The sequence below is a fragment of the Protopterus annectens genome, chromosome 13.part0 (assembly GCF_019279795.1).
Source record: "Protopterus annectens isolate FY-2018-M chromosome 13.part0, PAN1.0, whole genome shotgun sequence".
Taxonomy (NCBI): domain Eukaryota; kingdom Metazoa; phylum Chordata; order Ceratodontiformes; family Protopteridae; genus Protopterus; species Protopterus annectens.
Window position 1 is genome coordinate 514,320,790 of NC_056747.1, and position 17,077 is coordinate 514,337,866.

At 40.3% G+C, this 17,077-nt stretch overlaps 1 protein-coding gene across 1 annotated transcript in view; it reads left to right on the forward strand.

The window, feature by feature from the left end:
* MPO (myeloperoxidase) overlaps positions 1-17,077 on the forward strand; it is a 622,068-nt gene that overhangs the window by 247,724 nt on the left and 357,267 nt on the right. Inside the window, exon 5 of the mRNA XM_044054141.1 lies at positions 10,002-10,131. Coding sequence (XP_043910076.1) covers positions 10,002-10,131 — 130 coding nt within the window. The remainder of the gene's footprint in view (positions 1-10,001; positions 10,132-17,077) is intronic.

Consider the following 17,077-nt stretch of genomic DNA (forward strand, 5'->3'; position numbering starts at 1 on the left):
TCCAGCTTTATCTTTGTCTGTTAAGCTATCCACATAATTTCATAGTTCACTGTATAGCTGGTCAAAGTGAAAGGGGTCAATTGCTATCTCCCCAGCCTCATATCACTGATATTAATTTCATTGATTGCTTTAGCCACATTGTTACTTATACTGTGAAACCACACTTCATTGAGCTACTCATTGCTTCTTTATAGGGTATTTCACTTTTCCCTGCAGCTGTGCATCAGTGAAAATATTACTTATTAATAAAGGGGTGGAAGTTAGAGATGGACTTGCTTTCTTGCATAAAACATAAAACATAACGGTTGTGGAGTGCAATTTGCTAGTTTGGGAAGTTAAGTCTTGATCCTGTAAGGCTGACAAAATTGCATTGTGGAGGTTGGCAGTTAATTTTTCATGGTGGATCCATCCTGAACATTTCATTTTGAACCAGTATTTTGTTTCCTTCTTTTTTTCTGCACTTTCTGACACTAACTGACATTCCTAAAGTTTCTGCTTTGGTTTCCAAAATCCAATATTCCATACTATCAAGTTCACTTAAATGTAAACCAACCACATTTTTATGCTTACATGTTTTAGACTCTGGAGTTAATTTTCTTGTGCTATCATATCTAGTCTCCCAAGGATCATCTGTATCCTTTTGTTTTGTTCTTGTATGGGACTGTTTTTTTTTTAACACTACAGTGTAATCTGGCTGAAAGTGTGATGCTTACCCATATAGTTCTTAACACATTTTTCAGATTCATGAAAAAATTCCCCTACATTTAGATAATTTTCTATTAGGGCATTCTTTACTTACATAACCCTCCTTATTACATAAATATTGAATCTTTGGCTGACCCTGCTTATTATATACCTAATGAATCTTTGGCTGACCATAACAAGAAATTACACCCTTGTCACTTCCAATCCACATCACTTCAAAAATGTTTACAGTATTTTTGTTCTCTAAACATTCCCATCTTCCAATCCATGTGGCAAACTTAGATTTCACAATAATTTTTATCACAGAACAGTGCTGCTTTATCCCTTATATATCAGATCTGCTTCTAAATAGTTTCCTTCTTGTATTCACTAGAAACAACTTCTATGGCATGCATTCTTGCTTTTCCTTCACATGACCTAAAAATAAATAGATAAACAAATAACTCTGTCCCCACTCTCTCAAAAGAAGAAGTTATATCTTACCATAACTTTCCATCTGTGTTCTTCATCTTCTCTCATTCATCACTGATGGGTTTGGTTCTGAGCATTCGGAGCCAAGTCAGCCTATTACCAGGCTCATGCCAGCCAAAAAACTTTCGAGCTAAGCTTCACCCAGAATGCCCTTCTCCCCGTTACCGCAGATTGAGTTTGCTGAAGATAGAGAAGTAAAACCGAGGCCACTTCTGTGCAAATGCCCTAGTACACCATTAGGACCCAAAGCATCCCCCAGGAGCCTTTGCTGAGTGAAAGAAGATGAACAACACAGATGGAACATTATGGTAAGACATAACTTCTTTATCTGATGTTGGTAATCTTCTTTCCATTCATCACTGATGGGACAGAATCCCAAGCTACCTTGAGGTCCATGGGTGGCCCTTATGGAAGAACATTTCCAGAGTACCATTGAGCTGAAGGCAGCTCTCCCTCTGAAGTCCAGGTCCAATTTGTAATGATTGATAAAGGTATGAGGTTTAGCCCAAGTAGCGGCTGTGCAAATATCATCCATGGAAGCCCTGGAATGGAAAGCTACAGATGCTGCCATAGACCGAGTGGAGTGAGTTTTAACCTTTGGTATAGGTTCTTTTGTGAGGGAGTAGATAAAACGGATGCAGTTTCTCAGCCATTTTGATAATGTAACCTTGGAAACAGAATTTCCCATTCTAGGCCCAGAAAAGGAAATGAAAAGCTGTTCAGACTTACAGATAGGCTTGGTCCTGTCTAAGTAGAATCCCAGTTGCCTATGTACATCCAAGGAATGCAGGCAGTACTCTCCTTTATTGGAAAAATTCAGGAAGAACACTGGTAGATCAATGGTCTGGTTAAAGGAGAAATCAGAAAAGACTTTGGGAGGAAGGATGGGTTCGTCTGGAGTGATACTCTGTCTTTATGGAAGACCAGATAGGGCCTGTTGATACACAATGCCTGCAGCTCTGAGACCCATCTGGCTGATGTGATGGTTACTAAGAACAAAGATTTCCAGAAAAAGAACTTTAGGTCACACTTTGCTGCAGGTCCATATGGGTTTTGTGTCAAAGACTGAAGGACTAAAGTGAGGTTCCATGGTTTCACAGGCCAACAGCAGGCCTGATGTGAGAAGTTCCCTTGAGAAAGGTTTCACATAGACGTAAGGAGATGAGGGGGATGCCAGCTACACCATTGTGGAAATTAGAAATTGCCACCAGGTGTACTCATACAGTAGAGGCAGAGGTTCCATTATCAAAAAACTTAGTCAGGTATTGCAGCACTGAAGTTACAGGAGCCAAATACAAGTCTAGCATGTTATACTTAAACCAGATGGAGAACCTTTTCCATTTATCCTGATATAGTCTTCTGGTGGATCATCTGGTTTATGAGAGGCCAGAATGATGTCCTGAATAGCTTGCCTGGCAACTAATGGAAGTGGAGAAACCAAGCCGTTAGCTTGAGACTGGACAGATTTGGGTGGCTCAACCCCTGGGGGTAAGTAATCAGATTTGGACGAGGGTCCAGAATCCACGGCGGGTATACTAGGTGAGGCTGGAGAAAGGGGAACCAAACTTGTCAAGGCTAGAATGGAGCTATGAGGTTCACCTTGCATCTCAACCAAAGAGCTTTCTTTAAGAACTGTGGGATAAGTGGGATGGGGGGATAAGCATAAAGAAGTCCCGTGGGCCAATCATGGATCACAGCATCCCTCGGGGACTCCCCCTCTGGGGGGAGCAAGGCAAAATAGCAGCTGCACTTGTTGTTCAATGGGGAGGCAAAAAGATCACAGCAAGGCTGGCCCCCGTGGCTGAAGATTTCTGTCACCACCTTGGGATTGAGGGACCACTCGTGAGGCAGGATGATGCATTTGCTTAATTTGTCCGCAATTACATTGGAGCTTCTCAGGATATGCGTTGCTATCAGAAAGTGGTTGGAAGCTATCACCCACTGCCAGATTCTCATGGCCTCTCGACACAGGGGTTAGGACTTGGTTCCTCCTTGCTTGTCGATATACCAGACCACTGACATATTGTCTGACTGAATTGCAATCATCCCAGAAGGGAGAACCAGGTGAAATGCCTGTAATGCTAACAGCACCACTCTCATTTCTAGAATGTTGATATGCAGGTTGGCCTCTAGGGTAGACCATGCACCTTGGACTGCCTTTCCCTGGAAATGGCCCGCCACCCGATCAAGGAAGCATCCATGGTCACAATGGCCTTGGGCTGGGGAGACTGGGATGGGTGACTCCAAAGTTCTGCATCTGACTTCATCCACCAAAGAAGGTCCTGCTTGCAGGAGTTGGTTTTATAAATCTGGGAAATAAGAGGGTGATAGTTTGGGAACCACTGTGAAAGAAGTAGGCACTGCAGGATTCGCATATGCAGCTTCACAAGGGGCACCATTGGAATTGAAGCTGCCATGGATCCTAGAGCCTGAAGAACCTCCCTTGTTGAAACTTTTGTTTGACAGAGAATCACCCGGAGCTGGAGCCTCAATCACTGGAGTCTGTGGGTTGGTAGTGACACTAGACAAGACCAGGTATTGAATGAATTCTATTTGCTGTGTAGGAGTAAGGTTTGACTTCTCCCAGTGTACTGTTATGCCCAAAGTTTCTGCCAGAGAGAAAGTGTAATGCAGGGCTGTTACCAGCAGATGCTTGGTGGGGGCAGTGAGGAGCCAGTTGTCCAAATATGGAAACATCTGGAATCCTTGTAGTCTCAAGTGAGCTGTGACCACTGCCAAACACTTTGTGAACACTCTGGGGACTGTAGAGAGACCAAATGGCAGGGCACGAAATTGACAGGGACTGGCTCCCAGCCAAAAGTGAAAAAGACACCTGGAGCATTTGTCCATTTTGATGTGGTAATATGCATCCCTGAGATCTATCAAGCACATCCAATCGCCTTCCCTTAAAAAAGGGAGAATGGACTGAACCATGACCACCCAGAATTTGTTTGGGTGACAGACTTGTTTAAGCTACTGAGATCCAGAATGGGTCTCCAGTCCTGTCTTTTTTGGCACCAAAAAGAATCTTGAGTAGAATCTGGATCAGCATTGGACTGGTGGGACTGGTTGAATGTCTCTTTTTTGAGACAGCCTTAATATTTCTGAAGCTGCATCTTCCCTTTGACCAGGTGGAACATCGGAATTTGGAAATTTTGGTTGACAAGAAAGGGGAATGGTGTAACCTCTGGTGATTATACTCTGCACCCAATGATCGGTGCTAATAGAGTGCCAGGCATCATGGTGCAGAGAAAAATGACCCCTGACTGCTTCCAGAGGTAAGCAATCGGGCTGCTCTTCAGCAGCACTGGTAAGGCTGTCTAGAGAAGGAATCCCTGGAGCCCTGGTTATGAGGACCCCCTCTGCCCCTGTAGGGACGTCTTCTGGAATTTTTACCCCCTCTGTCCCTGGGGGTATCATCACCACATGCAGCAGGGAAAGGACCCTCAGATTTTTTTGTGCCACATTTTCCCACTCCTCTGATTCCTGGAAAAGGAACGTTGAGGGTTGGAAAACCATAGGCCTATGGCAGACAGGGTCTTGCTGTCTTGCTTGCACCTGGCTAGCATGTCCTTCATCTTGGAGCCAAATAGGGACGATGCTTTGATGGGAGCATTCAGAAAAGAAGACTCAAAGGGATCCATGAGGTCACAAATGTGCATCCAGGCATGACGACTCATGACAATGCTTGAACCTGCGGCTCTAGCTGCCCCTTCGGTTGCATGCAATAGCAACCTCATGGACGAGTTGGAAATCGATTCCAGGGTTGCAAGCTGTGAGGCGGCTTTATCCCTTACCTCATCAGACACCTGTCCTGTGCGGTTTCCAGAGAGTTCGGTGATCAAGTCCCTCTGGAGCCTCATAAAATGTGCCATGTAGTTCAGAGACCATATGGCAAAGGCCGCTGATGCATAAACTCACTTCCCAAGTCTGTCCCCCTCCTGGGACTCTCTGTTGGGCTGGTGGATAGCTGGACTCTCCTCAGACAAGTCCTTTTTCGTGGCCCCCACCACCATAGCATTGACTAGTAACCCTCTGGACCAGTGCGGGTTCTCCTTGGGTGGGGAAAGAATTTTGTCAGGTCTTTGAGGGATCGCCTCAGTGGAATCAGGGTTCTTCCAAGCACACTGCACAATGAGCTGGACAAGCTCCTCAGCAGGTGGGGTCACCCAAGAGGTAGATGGCCAGGTGTGAAAAGCCTGCAGGAACACGGACTCCTCAGACAAAGGGTTGAAGGGCTTCCAGTCACCTCTCTGTTTCAGCATTTCAAGGATGTCTCCAAAAGAGATATCATCAGGAGGTGACCGTGGGGACCCTTCACCATCATCATAATCCATGTCTTCTGTTAGAGACTCCTTGGGCAAGTCTACATGCTTCCTCTTGCACGATCTCTTTCAAGGGGGCTCCTCAGTGGGAGACTCTGAGGAAGACTCAGAAGTGCGGGTACCCTGAACAGAGGTGTCCTGCGGCTCCTCTGCCAGGTGCCCAGGAAGGTGGTCTGTGTCAGCTGTAGCTCAGGGGGTGAGAACTAGGGTTCTAATGTCAATGGAGTGTTCCCAGAAGCAAGAGCCCTCTCCATCGCATTGAAAGCAGATCTGCCCGAAGAACGATGGCAGCCCAGAACTGAGAAAGACAACCTAGGGACCAGGGTCACACCCCACTCTGACTAACCCACCCCTGTGGATGGAGCCCCAAGTAGGATCGGTGCAGACGAGACAACCAACACCGAGGATGGAACTGAAGACACACTCGGAACTGTGCCCCAAGCTGAGGAGTCCACCCCCCCAATCCCGAGATAGAGGAAGGACCGGTTCCATAGTAACCGAGGACCAAAGGGGCAAACCCAGAGCCTGAGGTCCACTATAGGTGCCAAAGTGGTGGGTTCCGAGAAGAACGTCAGAGCAGAAAGCTTCGGAACCAGAATGGTCGAAGGAGGAGAGTAAGATGGAGTCCGCGGAAAAACTAACCCAGGTCCTGGAGGTAGATGGGCCTTAGAAGGTGTGGGTATACCCCGGGCTTCCAACAGCTGGTCCACAAGATGCACCACATCGAGTTCTGATAGGGTCCTGGTAGATCTAGTGGATACTCCCGATGGGGAGTCAGGTCGATCAATGAATGGGCTATACGTCTGACCTAGGAACGGATTTACAGATGGAGAGTATTGGGTCCATGTTGCAAGGTCTGCTGGTACCGATGTCTCAAGTTTCAAGTCAGGGATTAAAGGGGTCAAGTCCAGTTTAATCGGAACTGAAGACGGAACAACGCTTGGTGCCGAAGGGGCACTCTGAGCTGAAGCGGAGGGTTCCAATGTCAAATCAGAGGTAGGCACCAAAGGAATGCACTGAACTGGAGTGATCACAGGTGCTGAAGTCATAGCAGGCATGGTGAGGTCTATTATTGGTGGCGGAGGCAGAATCGGAGTCGAAACTTGTGCCAATATTGTAAGTTTTGAAGAGCTCGGAGCTGACAAGGATGGTGCCGACAAGGTCAATTTATGCTCCAAAGACAACTTAGGAACTTTTGGTTTCACAGGCTTACCCTGATCACCCGAGGGCAAAGAGGGAACCAAGTGGGACCTCTTTTTGTCTTTAGTAGGAGGGGTTGAGACCTCCATCGCATCAATGGACTCTGAAAAGGGAGATTTAAGTAACCCTTTCAGAATCAATTTATTCTTGCGCTCATTCAGAAGGCGTTGACTGAAACTTTGACAAATGCCAAAGGGAGGTTGCACCAAAAGATGGGGCACCCACAAATAATACACACAATCATCGTGAGAGTCACTATTAGGTAACTTGCCATTACACGAAGTACAATGCTTAAAACCTGCAGTACCCTTCTTATCCAGCATCAGAGACACAACAGGCTAACACTTCAAAACCAAGTCAAAACAAGTCTGCTTTAGCAATTCGGACAGAGTTCAAAAAGCACACAGTAGTTATAGATACACCTTTAACAGAAACTTACTATGAAAGGCACTAGCAGGTTAGGACATAAAAGGAAATACCAACTATGGTATTGGAGGAATACCACAAGGGTAAAGAGAGAGGGCCGTACCAACAAAATTGTACCTGAAAGTTTACCAATGGGTAAAGTAAGGAGGAAGACAGAACAAGATCTAACTGGTAATTTAACACAAGAAAGGCTAATGCTCAATAAAGCAGGAAATCTCAAAGAGTTTTTCACACAAAATATCAAAAAAGTTTTCACTTAGCTGAGAGCTTGGCTGAAATGCGGCTTTATGACTATGTGGCAAATGAGATCTGGGGTAACAGGTAGAAGGGCATTCTGGGTAGAAGCTTAGCTCGAGAGTTTTTTGGCTGGCGCCAGCTTGTTATTAGGCCAACTTGGTTCCAAGGCCTTGAAACTAAACCTATCAGTGATGAATGGAAAGAAGAATAACAACATCAGATCATTCATTATAAGATGGTTTAATGTCATTATGTACTAGCCCTCTTATTTATTTACTTATTGGCTTTTGTTTTCCAGGAAAGTTTGAGACATACAATCCCATTTGCAGCTGAGGCCCAGGAAGAAAAGCTCTGTAAACCAAGAATAACACAGTACATTGCAAAGATACAAAAATGAAAACAAACAATTACAGAGGAATACATTACAATATCTTATAGGTTTATATACATTGTATGTGATACTAAAATATGTTGATAAAAACATGTATCTGCATTATTTACACTATTGACAACTGAAGTTGAGTTTATTAGTGATAATGCATATATGTAAAATAACAAGAAATAGGAGGAAAAACTGGAGGGACAAAAACAGTGGAAAACACTCTACAGTCCCAGTTTTACCAAACATTTGTTCCACTTCCACAGTCATTATTTATCTAGTGGCAATGCTGCTGTATGAGTATATAGTGAAGTAATGCATTCTTTCTCACAACAAACTTACCTCTTATCTCCATGCTTTTAATGCTTCCATCAGTTGTTCATTTGGTACTCCATGTGCTTAAAGAAACTCTAAGCATGTAGAGGTCTTTTTTCTTTGCTTTGGTCAGTTCCACACATTGCAGTTTCTTCATTGTCTTCTTACATTTATACTTGATACTGTTGCTTTTTCTGTACTCAGCTTTGCATATCTGTTGACGATATCCAATGTAGCCTCACAGGCCACCTGATTCAAAAGTGTACCCCATAAACTGACATTCAAATCAGTGTGTGAGTTAGAAATCTTAGCTAATAGTAGGAGCTGTTGTATAGGTAATTTCTTCATTTTATGGTCTTGACTCCCAAAGCAATCAATCACTATATATTCAGAAATGATGATGCAGTCCTTCTCCGTGTCTATTTCATTTCATTGAAGCCCCAATTCGCCAAACGTCTATTCATCAAACTTGAAAGCATAGAACACCATTTCAGTGAAGAATTACATCATCAAAAAGACTTCTCAGGGAAAAAAACTAGTTGGCCACCACAGCGATTGTAACACAAATTACATTATTTTAAACTCACCAAGGTGGGGGGGGCTGTGCCCCCACACCCTCCCAATTATATATTCCAACTCTGAGATCACACTACATTGGGGAAAAGGGCAAATTTGTTACAACGGCCAACTAACTCCCTTTCTGAGAAAAACTTTTGATGATGTAATCCTTTGCTGAAATAGTATTCAATGCTTTAAATTTGATGAATAGACATTCGGTGAATTGGAGCTTTGATTAAATGATAGGTACCCCCTTCCCCATGTCAGCAACACCTGACATGTTTCTATCCATCTCAATAACTCTCTTTTGTAACCCTCTGCTAGCAAAGTACATGAATTTTATGTTCTGGCAACATTTTCCCCAACCATATAATTACCACAGCAGGTTTCCATAAGCAAACATTACAGGCCCTGTGGGACCAACTTGGGCATAAAAAGTAAGTTAAGAAGCAGAATGAAAGAAATGTTTGGCAGGATTATTCACTTTACTCTGTGGTTGACAGTACCATGCAGGAATAAGAGAGAGAGAAGCTAAAGTGAAAATAGAGATTTAGACAAATTTTCATAAGTTGTGAAGTGTGGACTTGAGCAGTATAGAAGGGAGGAGACAGAAGAAGACAGCAGATAATTTGAGGCAGAAGCAATTTTGAAAGAAATGCAAATTAGTATCAGAACAAATAAGAAAAGGAGTGAGGAAAATTATAATGCATCTTTAAGTGCATAACTTAGAAGAAAATTACATGGAAGAAAAGAAAGGCATACTGGAAAATAAATGGCAGTGGGTGGAATAGAACTCATATAAGAAATTTGAAAGGGAGGGAAAATTTGTTACACAAGCCAAAGCAGAAAAGTAGTTGGAACTGGCTAGTGAACTGAAACACAAGAAAAGGATTTTTTTTATTAGATACGTAATAGGAGAAAGAACAGTTAGGGTATTTTGTTACTGAAAGTGAAGTTGAAAGTGGGTTGTGAACAAACTAAGAAGCAGGTGGTAATACTACATGAATTACCTGCATTACAGATAAATACATACCTAAGGTGCCTGCACTGAAGAAGAGGTTAGGAGTATGGGGGGAGAATGGACAGATAACAGGATGGTCACAATTATGGCATAGATGATGGACAAATAATCAGTTACATGCACAATGATATTGCATTTCTTTTTGGATATGCAATGAGTTTACAGTTTGGGTTTGCTTGAACCTAAAGTACAAAACAAGCACAAGAAATGTATTTCTTGCAGCAGATAAGAAATGCTTCATCTATCTGTTTATTTTTCTGACTACTGCACAAGTTGCAGAACTTAGTTAATAATGTGTTGTTGGAGCACTGAGAAACACCAGAACTGTATGTACAAAACTATAAGTGATTTCTTTATATTGCAGGCAAAACCCTCGTTCAGGAGCTGCTAACACACCATTTGCGAGGTGGTTGCCACCAAAGTATGAGGATGGCTTCTTTTTGCCTTTAGGATGGACAGCAGGAATCAATGTTTCTGGATTTCCCCTTCCACTGGTAATGGCCGACTGCCATTTCTTTTGTTTAATACTACTGATCTATTTTTTTTTCTTACTCTTAGAACTTTCTTTAAGCAGACAGCTTTGTGGCATGCATCCTTCTACAAATATTTTCATGACAGCAGCTAACATAAGTCATAGCAACACAGCAGAAAACAATGACAAACATCCAATAAAATGAAGAAATACAATAAACACATAAGACATAATCATAAAAGTGACAATAATGATACAAGGTTTAGACTGCCTATGTAATATTTTATTTACTTACCATCTTTTGAAGGAGTAAGCTCAACAGGCACACGATGATTGTTTACAGATACAAAATAGGAGTAAAATGTGAGGTGTATATAATGTGCAAACTGCAGAAAGACATTTTTGGTTATGAACATAGGGATTTACTGGTTAACATTGTAGCTTCACAGCTTCATTGTCTAAGGTACTGTCCTGAGTTCCAGTGTTCATGTGGGGCTTGTCTGAGTACCCTAATTTCCTGCCACCTATAAAAAAAACATGCTAGTTTACAGAATACAGTAAATTATAAATGTACATTGCATGTATTCTTGTCATTGTTGGGTAGGTCATGGCAGAAAAGATTCCAAGAATTACCAGTTTGATTACCTAGATAAATTAATAAATACATAATAATTAAAAATTAAACAATCCAAAGTAGGATCACAAAATCAGAAATACTATAGTACACTTAGCACTCAGGTACAAGATTAATCTGGGAAGTACTGTTGTTAGACTAAGGAAGTTATAAAACTGCAAATAAAGTAGAGTAAAAAGGGTACATGTTAGAACAAAAGACAAGGGCACTTTACATGAAGGATATGCTGCAAATGAAGAAACACCTAAAGAAAGAGGAAGAAATGAATACTAGTATGTGATGGGGAATTACTGGCAGTTATAAGTGAAGCAGGATAGATCAAATGTCGTGTTAGTGTTCAATGAGATAAAAATAATAGCCTTGAGGTTGGTTCTTAGCAATGAAGAAAAACTTCCTTGATGACTAAGGAGAGATACATACAAAGGTTAATTTGAAGCAGACGATAGTGTGGGGGTGGGGGAAGTTACTTTTCTAATCGATCCTCATCACCATCAGATTACCAAGTTGGAAATCAAAAAGCTCTGTGAGGCAAACAATGTTAGGTTTCTGCACCTTTCACAGGATATACATGTTTAATCAGAAGAGAAAGTCAACATATTTGGTTGTAGATGGGTACTCTTATTTTGAGGTTTGATGTCACCCCTATGCCATAAATAATCTTGGGATAGCTCAAATGTCAGCTTTCTATTTACAGTGATATTTTGGTAATCACAGGACAGTGCAGAGGTAATACAGAGAGATGAAATGAAGAAAACAGTCAAACAAATGTATCTGAAGTAAAAACAGTGATACAAAACAACGTTGCTAACTTATGCAGTGAAAAAAGTGGTATTTAATTTTTCTGGTTAATAAATGAGGGATGTCTAGAGTTGCCCTACTCTTAATTTGTTAATTATGCTCATATTCCATAATATGCATTAGTGTGGTTTATACTTTGTTTTTCTGTTGTTAAATACTCAAATTTAAAACATGATTGGGTGAAATACAATCCAGGAATTAAAGCCAGTGGGCATTACCACATTAAGTGCTGTTATTCCATACTGCTGATTAATCTCAGTGCTTGTTTACAGAAAGAAAAATTAAAGTGTGTATTGTTTCCAATTTTCCACTAGAAACTGCACATGATCTTTAATTTTATCTCATTAACTTTATGTTCTACGGTCTGCCTATTGCACATTTAGCCCCTTTATTTTGTTCATATCTCACTCTTATCATTCCCTGATGTCCATCCTTAATGCATCTTTATTTACTAAGCTAAGGGTGTACCAGAGAAACAGCTGAGTGTCGGTTATTTTGAAACTATGTCCTGTATATAGAAGTTTTCCTTTTAATTATACATATTTCTATCTGCTAATGTTATAAATCTTTTTTTAACTCTACCCTTTTGATTTTTCTATTTTTTCCAGTTATCTATTCTATTTCAATAACATATCTTGAAAGTGCCAAAGACCCACTCCCCAGTCTATTACAACATGCCTAAGTAAGTGAACACCTTTTTAATCTCTAGTGACAAACTAGCCCAAGACCTCCTATGGCAGTATGTTCTATTTAAAAAGTAGGCATTAAATTCATCCCTCCATAACCCCTTTTTCCTATTTTTGCACATGAGGTCAGGGTGTTACTTCACCAGTGACAATCATCTATATCCAAGGTTTACACCACAAGGAGGCTAGCCAATAAATACATTTTAATATCTAAATGTAAATCTGATAGTTCATCCACAGTTCAGTTTATGAATACTCTTATTTTGACTCAGTGTGCATGCAGCTAGAGGACGTCCCCCCAATCCCAAGACTACTGACGAGCTCTGCTAGATTGTCAGGTTTGTTAAGCACCACTGCACATTATTTAATTAATAAATACATTATAACAAACTATTGTAGAGCAAGGTTTTTCCCTTATATTTGCGTTTTGCTGTATTTCAGCTTGCAAGTATATGCTTAAGCAATAACTAATGCAAACAAACTATGTGGATGTTACATTGCTTTAAAATATAGAACCCTTCTTACTTCCTAGGAGCTTTGATGATTTTCTTCCACTGTGCACTAGCACAGGTATGAACCTGCTCTGTTCAGCCCTCACTACACTCAGGCTTCACGTTGCACCCCTACCCTACCCCCAATTCTCACCCATTCTGTCATTTACATTTGTACTCCCCTTTACTCCACCCACCACATGCTCACCAATCTATACATACAACTCATTAACTTACTCATTAGTCATCCTTCTACACATTTCCTTGCATTTTATGACACCCAGTTTCTCTACTGCTCCTCCCTTTTCTCTCCCACCCACCCCATCATCTACACTTGTATTCTTCTTTACTCCACCCCAACACACACTTGCCACTCCATACACATAATTCATTAACTTACTCATTACTTATCCTTCTGCACTGCATTTCCTTCCATTTTATCCCACCCAGTTTTTCTACTGGTCCTCCCCTTTCTTTCCCCATAACATTCTTTTAATATCTACTTAGAATTCTAACTCCTTACCCTCTGAACTGTATCATAATCTGCTTCATACTACAACCATGCTGCTCCCTCCTTACTCATCTTACTCCTTCTCCTCCTCTCCCACCTAACATCCCCATCCACATCAGCTCTCAAAGTGCATACCCCAACTGTAACTTACTCATCACTACATAATGTCTTTCCTACCAGTTATTCAAATAGCTCCCCAAGCTTATTTTGCATGGGCTTTGTCTGCTATCCCAAACCTAGAAAAGCCAACAGACTCTATCCTAACATAAAATTAAAATTAATACCATTATAATTGCATCTTCCATAACACATAAACCATCAGTCTCTGCCATTGATCAGTGTGGTAACATTTATCCCCCAACCCAGGAACACCAAACCATAAAACAAAGCTATCACCCTAAAACACTACAGTTAAACCTTAGCAGTATATGTAATAAAACCTCCAGCTTCCATGCCTGGATAAATCAGTATAACCCAGATGCCATTGCTGCAGCAGAATATTGGATAAATCCTGAAATAAAAGACACAGAAATTCTACCATTAGGCTATAATATTGTTAGGCTATATAGACCACAGAAGAAATGGGGTGGACTAGCTCTAATCTTCCAAAATACTTATACTATAACCACCTACTCAGAAAACAGGGTCTATATTACATCATTGAATGCTTAAATAAGCGAATGATGATTAATCGACCCCATGTAACAGAAAGCTTACAATGTCAAAACCCGAGAACAGTGATTTTTTTTTCAAGGGAAAAAAATTGCTGTTCCAAAAAATAAAAATTCTTTAAAACAGTACATAAAATGGGGGGCTTCACCCCCACACACCCCGACATGGGGTGGCTGTGCCCCCCACACCTAACCTACTTAAATATACCAACTCCAAGATCGCACTACAGTGCCGAAAACAGCAAAGTAACCAAGCAGCCAAGCGAATTCTTTCCCCGGGGAAGAATTCGCTTAAAAGCCACTTCACTATTTTTCTGTTTCATTCTTTTACTGTCGATCAAGACGTATTCAACATAATGCTTCTTCAATCACGTAATAGGAACCCCAGAAAACATCACAAAATTCTCCAGTGCAGAAATTCTTACCTTATTCCTAAAACCAAATTCCCCTAAAACCATATGCCTTATAGTGGTATAGATTCCCCCTCGTCATGATACTAGGCAAACTGTATTAGAAACTGAATGCATATTGTTACTTGTCAAGATACAAAAATGGTTTTAGTTAGCATCTACAAAATATAGCTTAAGATTATTAGCTCATGAGTTGCACTGAAAAACATACAGTAAAATATTAGAAGACTGGAAATGGACTGAAATGTGTGGGTATTTTGGCAAACATAATTGCAAGATGTTAATTATGGTTTTTAGTATTTTTGCCAGAAACTGTCATCTGTCTTGTTAAGCCCTTATTATATTAACATAAGCAAAATATTCATTTTTTTTTTTTGTGATATGTAATAACAAAATGTGAATTCTGTTTCTTGACTGAAAAAAGTTGCTTTATATCTCAGGAAGTAATGCTGAATAACAAGCTATAATTCAATAAAGTATAACCATCACTGGTATCAGATTACTATTCCATTCAAAATGTAGTACATTCAGAGATTATTTTAATTATGTTACACAAGGGGTTGTGGGAGAGTCAAGAAATGGAAAAGGTTCTACAAGAGTTGGTCAAATTTAGTATGATAAGGGCAGCTTCAGTTAAAAATTAAATTAAAAAATATTATGAATTACTGTCCAGACTCAGGATAACTAAATATAGGGAAGAGAAGAAGACAAAACCCTACAAAAGCCTCTGCAGGGGAAGTCATCCTCTGCAAGACCTAAATTATTATTCACTTGGACCTATGTGGCCTCTGCAACTTAGGAAAAAAAGGAGATTCTTTTTCTTCAGCAGTGAATACAACAAATGAATCTGTTTAAAACCATGTTTCTAAAATGAGTTTTCAAATACTAAGCTGTCAGCACATTGCCTGACTGCTATATCAGTAATACCCCTGCATGTACTAACCACATAAATAAATAAAAGGAATAGTTCACAACTGACTCAGAAGGTAATTTTGCACAAAAAAAAGACATCCAAACATCTAAGCAAAGTCTTGTGCTTGCGTGCAAAATCACAAGTTTCGCTTTCAAAAGCAATAGCTATAATACTTATGAAATAAACTAAAAATGTTACAAATTTATGAATGAAATATTGAAAACTGTCAAACTCGTGATTAGGTCTGCAAAACTAAGTACATGTTCTTAACTTTTTCAGTCTAACAACTGTCTTCCAAATTTTAGAATATTCTTTCTCTTAAAGCTGTGAACATTTTTACTATCAGAAGGGAATTTCACACAGAGGTCTTTGGGGGAATAAAATCATTTGGAAAATTCTAAGCAAATGATAAACACTGGAGTCACGATTTCCTTCTCAGTTACACTGTTAAATTTCACATAAAATATTGAAAAATACTGATATTATGAGACCGAATAGATCATATTACGTGGTTTTCAATTTTACCCTCCACATGGTGTTTCTTCACCACATGACATTCTCATATGAATTCAAATAGTGACATTTTTTGAGTACAAAAGGCAGTTATGTATAATTATGGTGCTTTTGAAACAGAATTGCACTGTGCTATTCTAATAGTTTTTGAGATGGAATCCTGTACAAGGCACACTGAATACTTCAGACTTGTCTATTAAAAATGCAAAAAAGTCATGGACTAATTATTATTATTACAGATGGAGCCTCCATTCAAATGCGTCCCAATTTCAGCCTCAGTTCAAAATTCAGCCTGAAGATGAGAAGGCAGTTTAACAGTTTGAAGGAGATAAAAAGAAACTACAAATGTAGAGTTTAAGAAAAGGAGAAGGTGTTGTTGGAAGTGGATCTAGAACAGGATGTCTGTAACTACACTGGGGAAGTAAAGAGTAAATTTCAGCAAAAATGTTGTCTGTTTTATTTTATCTATTTATGCATTTACTACTACTTGCATTTCCTAGGTTCATATGTTTATACTTGACTAACAACCACTGGGGCCATTACACGCCTAGCCAAGCATCCCAATTGTATCTTGCAAGTTTATGCACTTTAGAGGTTATTTTAAGAGGCATACATAAAATGGGGTAAGATATGCAGGCTACCTCTGTCTGTTAGAGAGAGAGATGCTAAACATGGGGTGTACTTACAATTTCCAATTCACTGGTCCAAGTTTCTCTTTAATAGCATTAGGGAAGAGCTCAGCCTCACATAGATGAGAAGTCTGTTCTAGATAACAGTAAAACTCAAGTTTAAATCCCTAGATCAAGTAATTCTGATGCTATTCATTGAGCAGATATGCAAAAGGTCCGTCAAAGTGCACCATGCATAGATTGCCTTCTAACAGTCTGTAGGACACAGAGTACAATTTTTTTTTTGTGAGGAACGTCTGTGGATATTCCAGTTGTTGCATGTGCCTGGTCAGGTAAATACCAAAGGAGGCATTGTACTCAAGGACAGGCTTGGTGTGGGCTGAATAAAGTGGAACAATGACTTTCTTGGACCTAGATGCCATGCCCTTGCTTATAAGTTGAGCAAAATGAAATGAGCAAAATGAGCAAAATGAAATGATTTCCTTACTACCTTAGACATTTGATGGTCAAAAGCAAGGTTAATATCTAAATGCATGCCCAATCCCTGACTATTATTTCTACTGTTAGGGGCGTGCTATCAATGAAGTGAGTTTTAAGCTGTGGCTTTGGCACCAGTCATTTGTCTGTGTTAGTCCTTCCGATAGGAAGTTAGTTTCTTGGGGGATTCTATGACTGTTCATAGTTTGTAAACATCTGTACACTTGATCAGCCA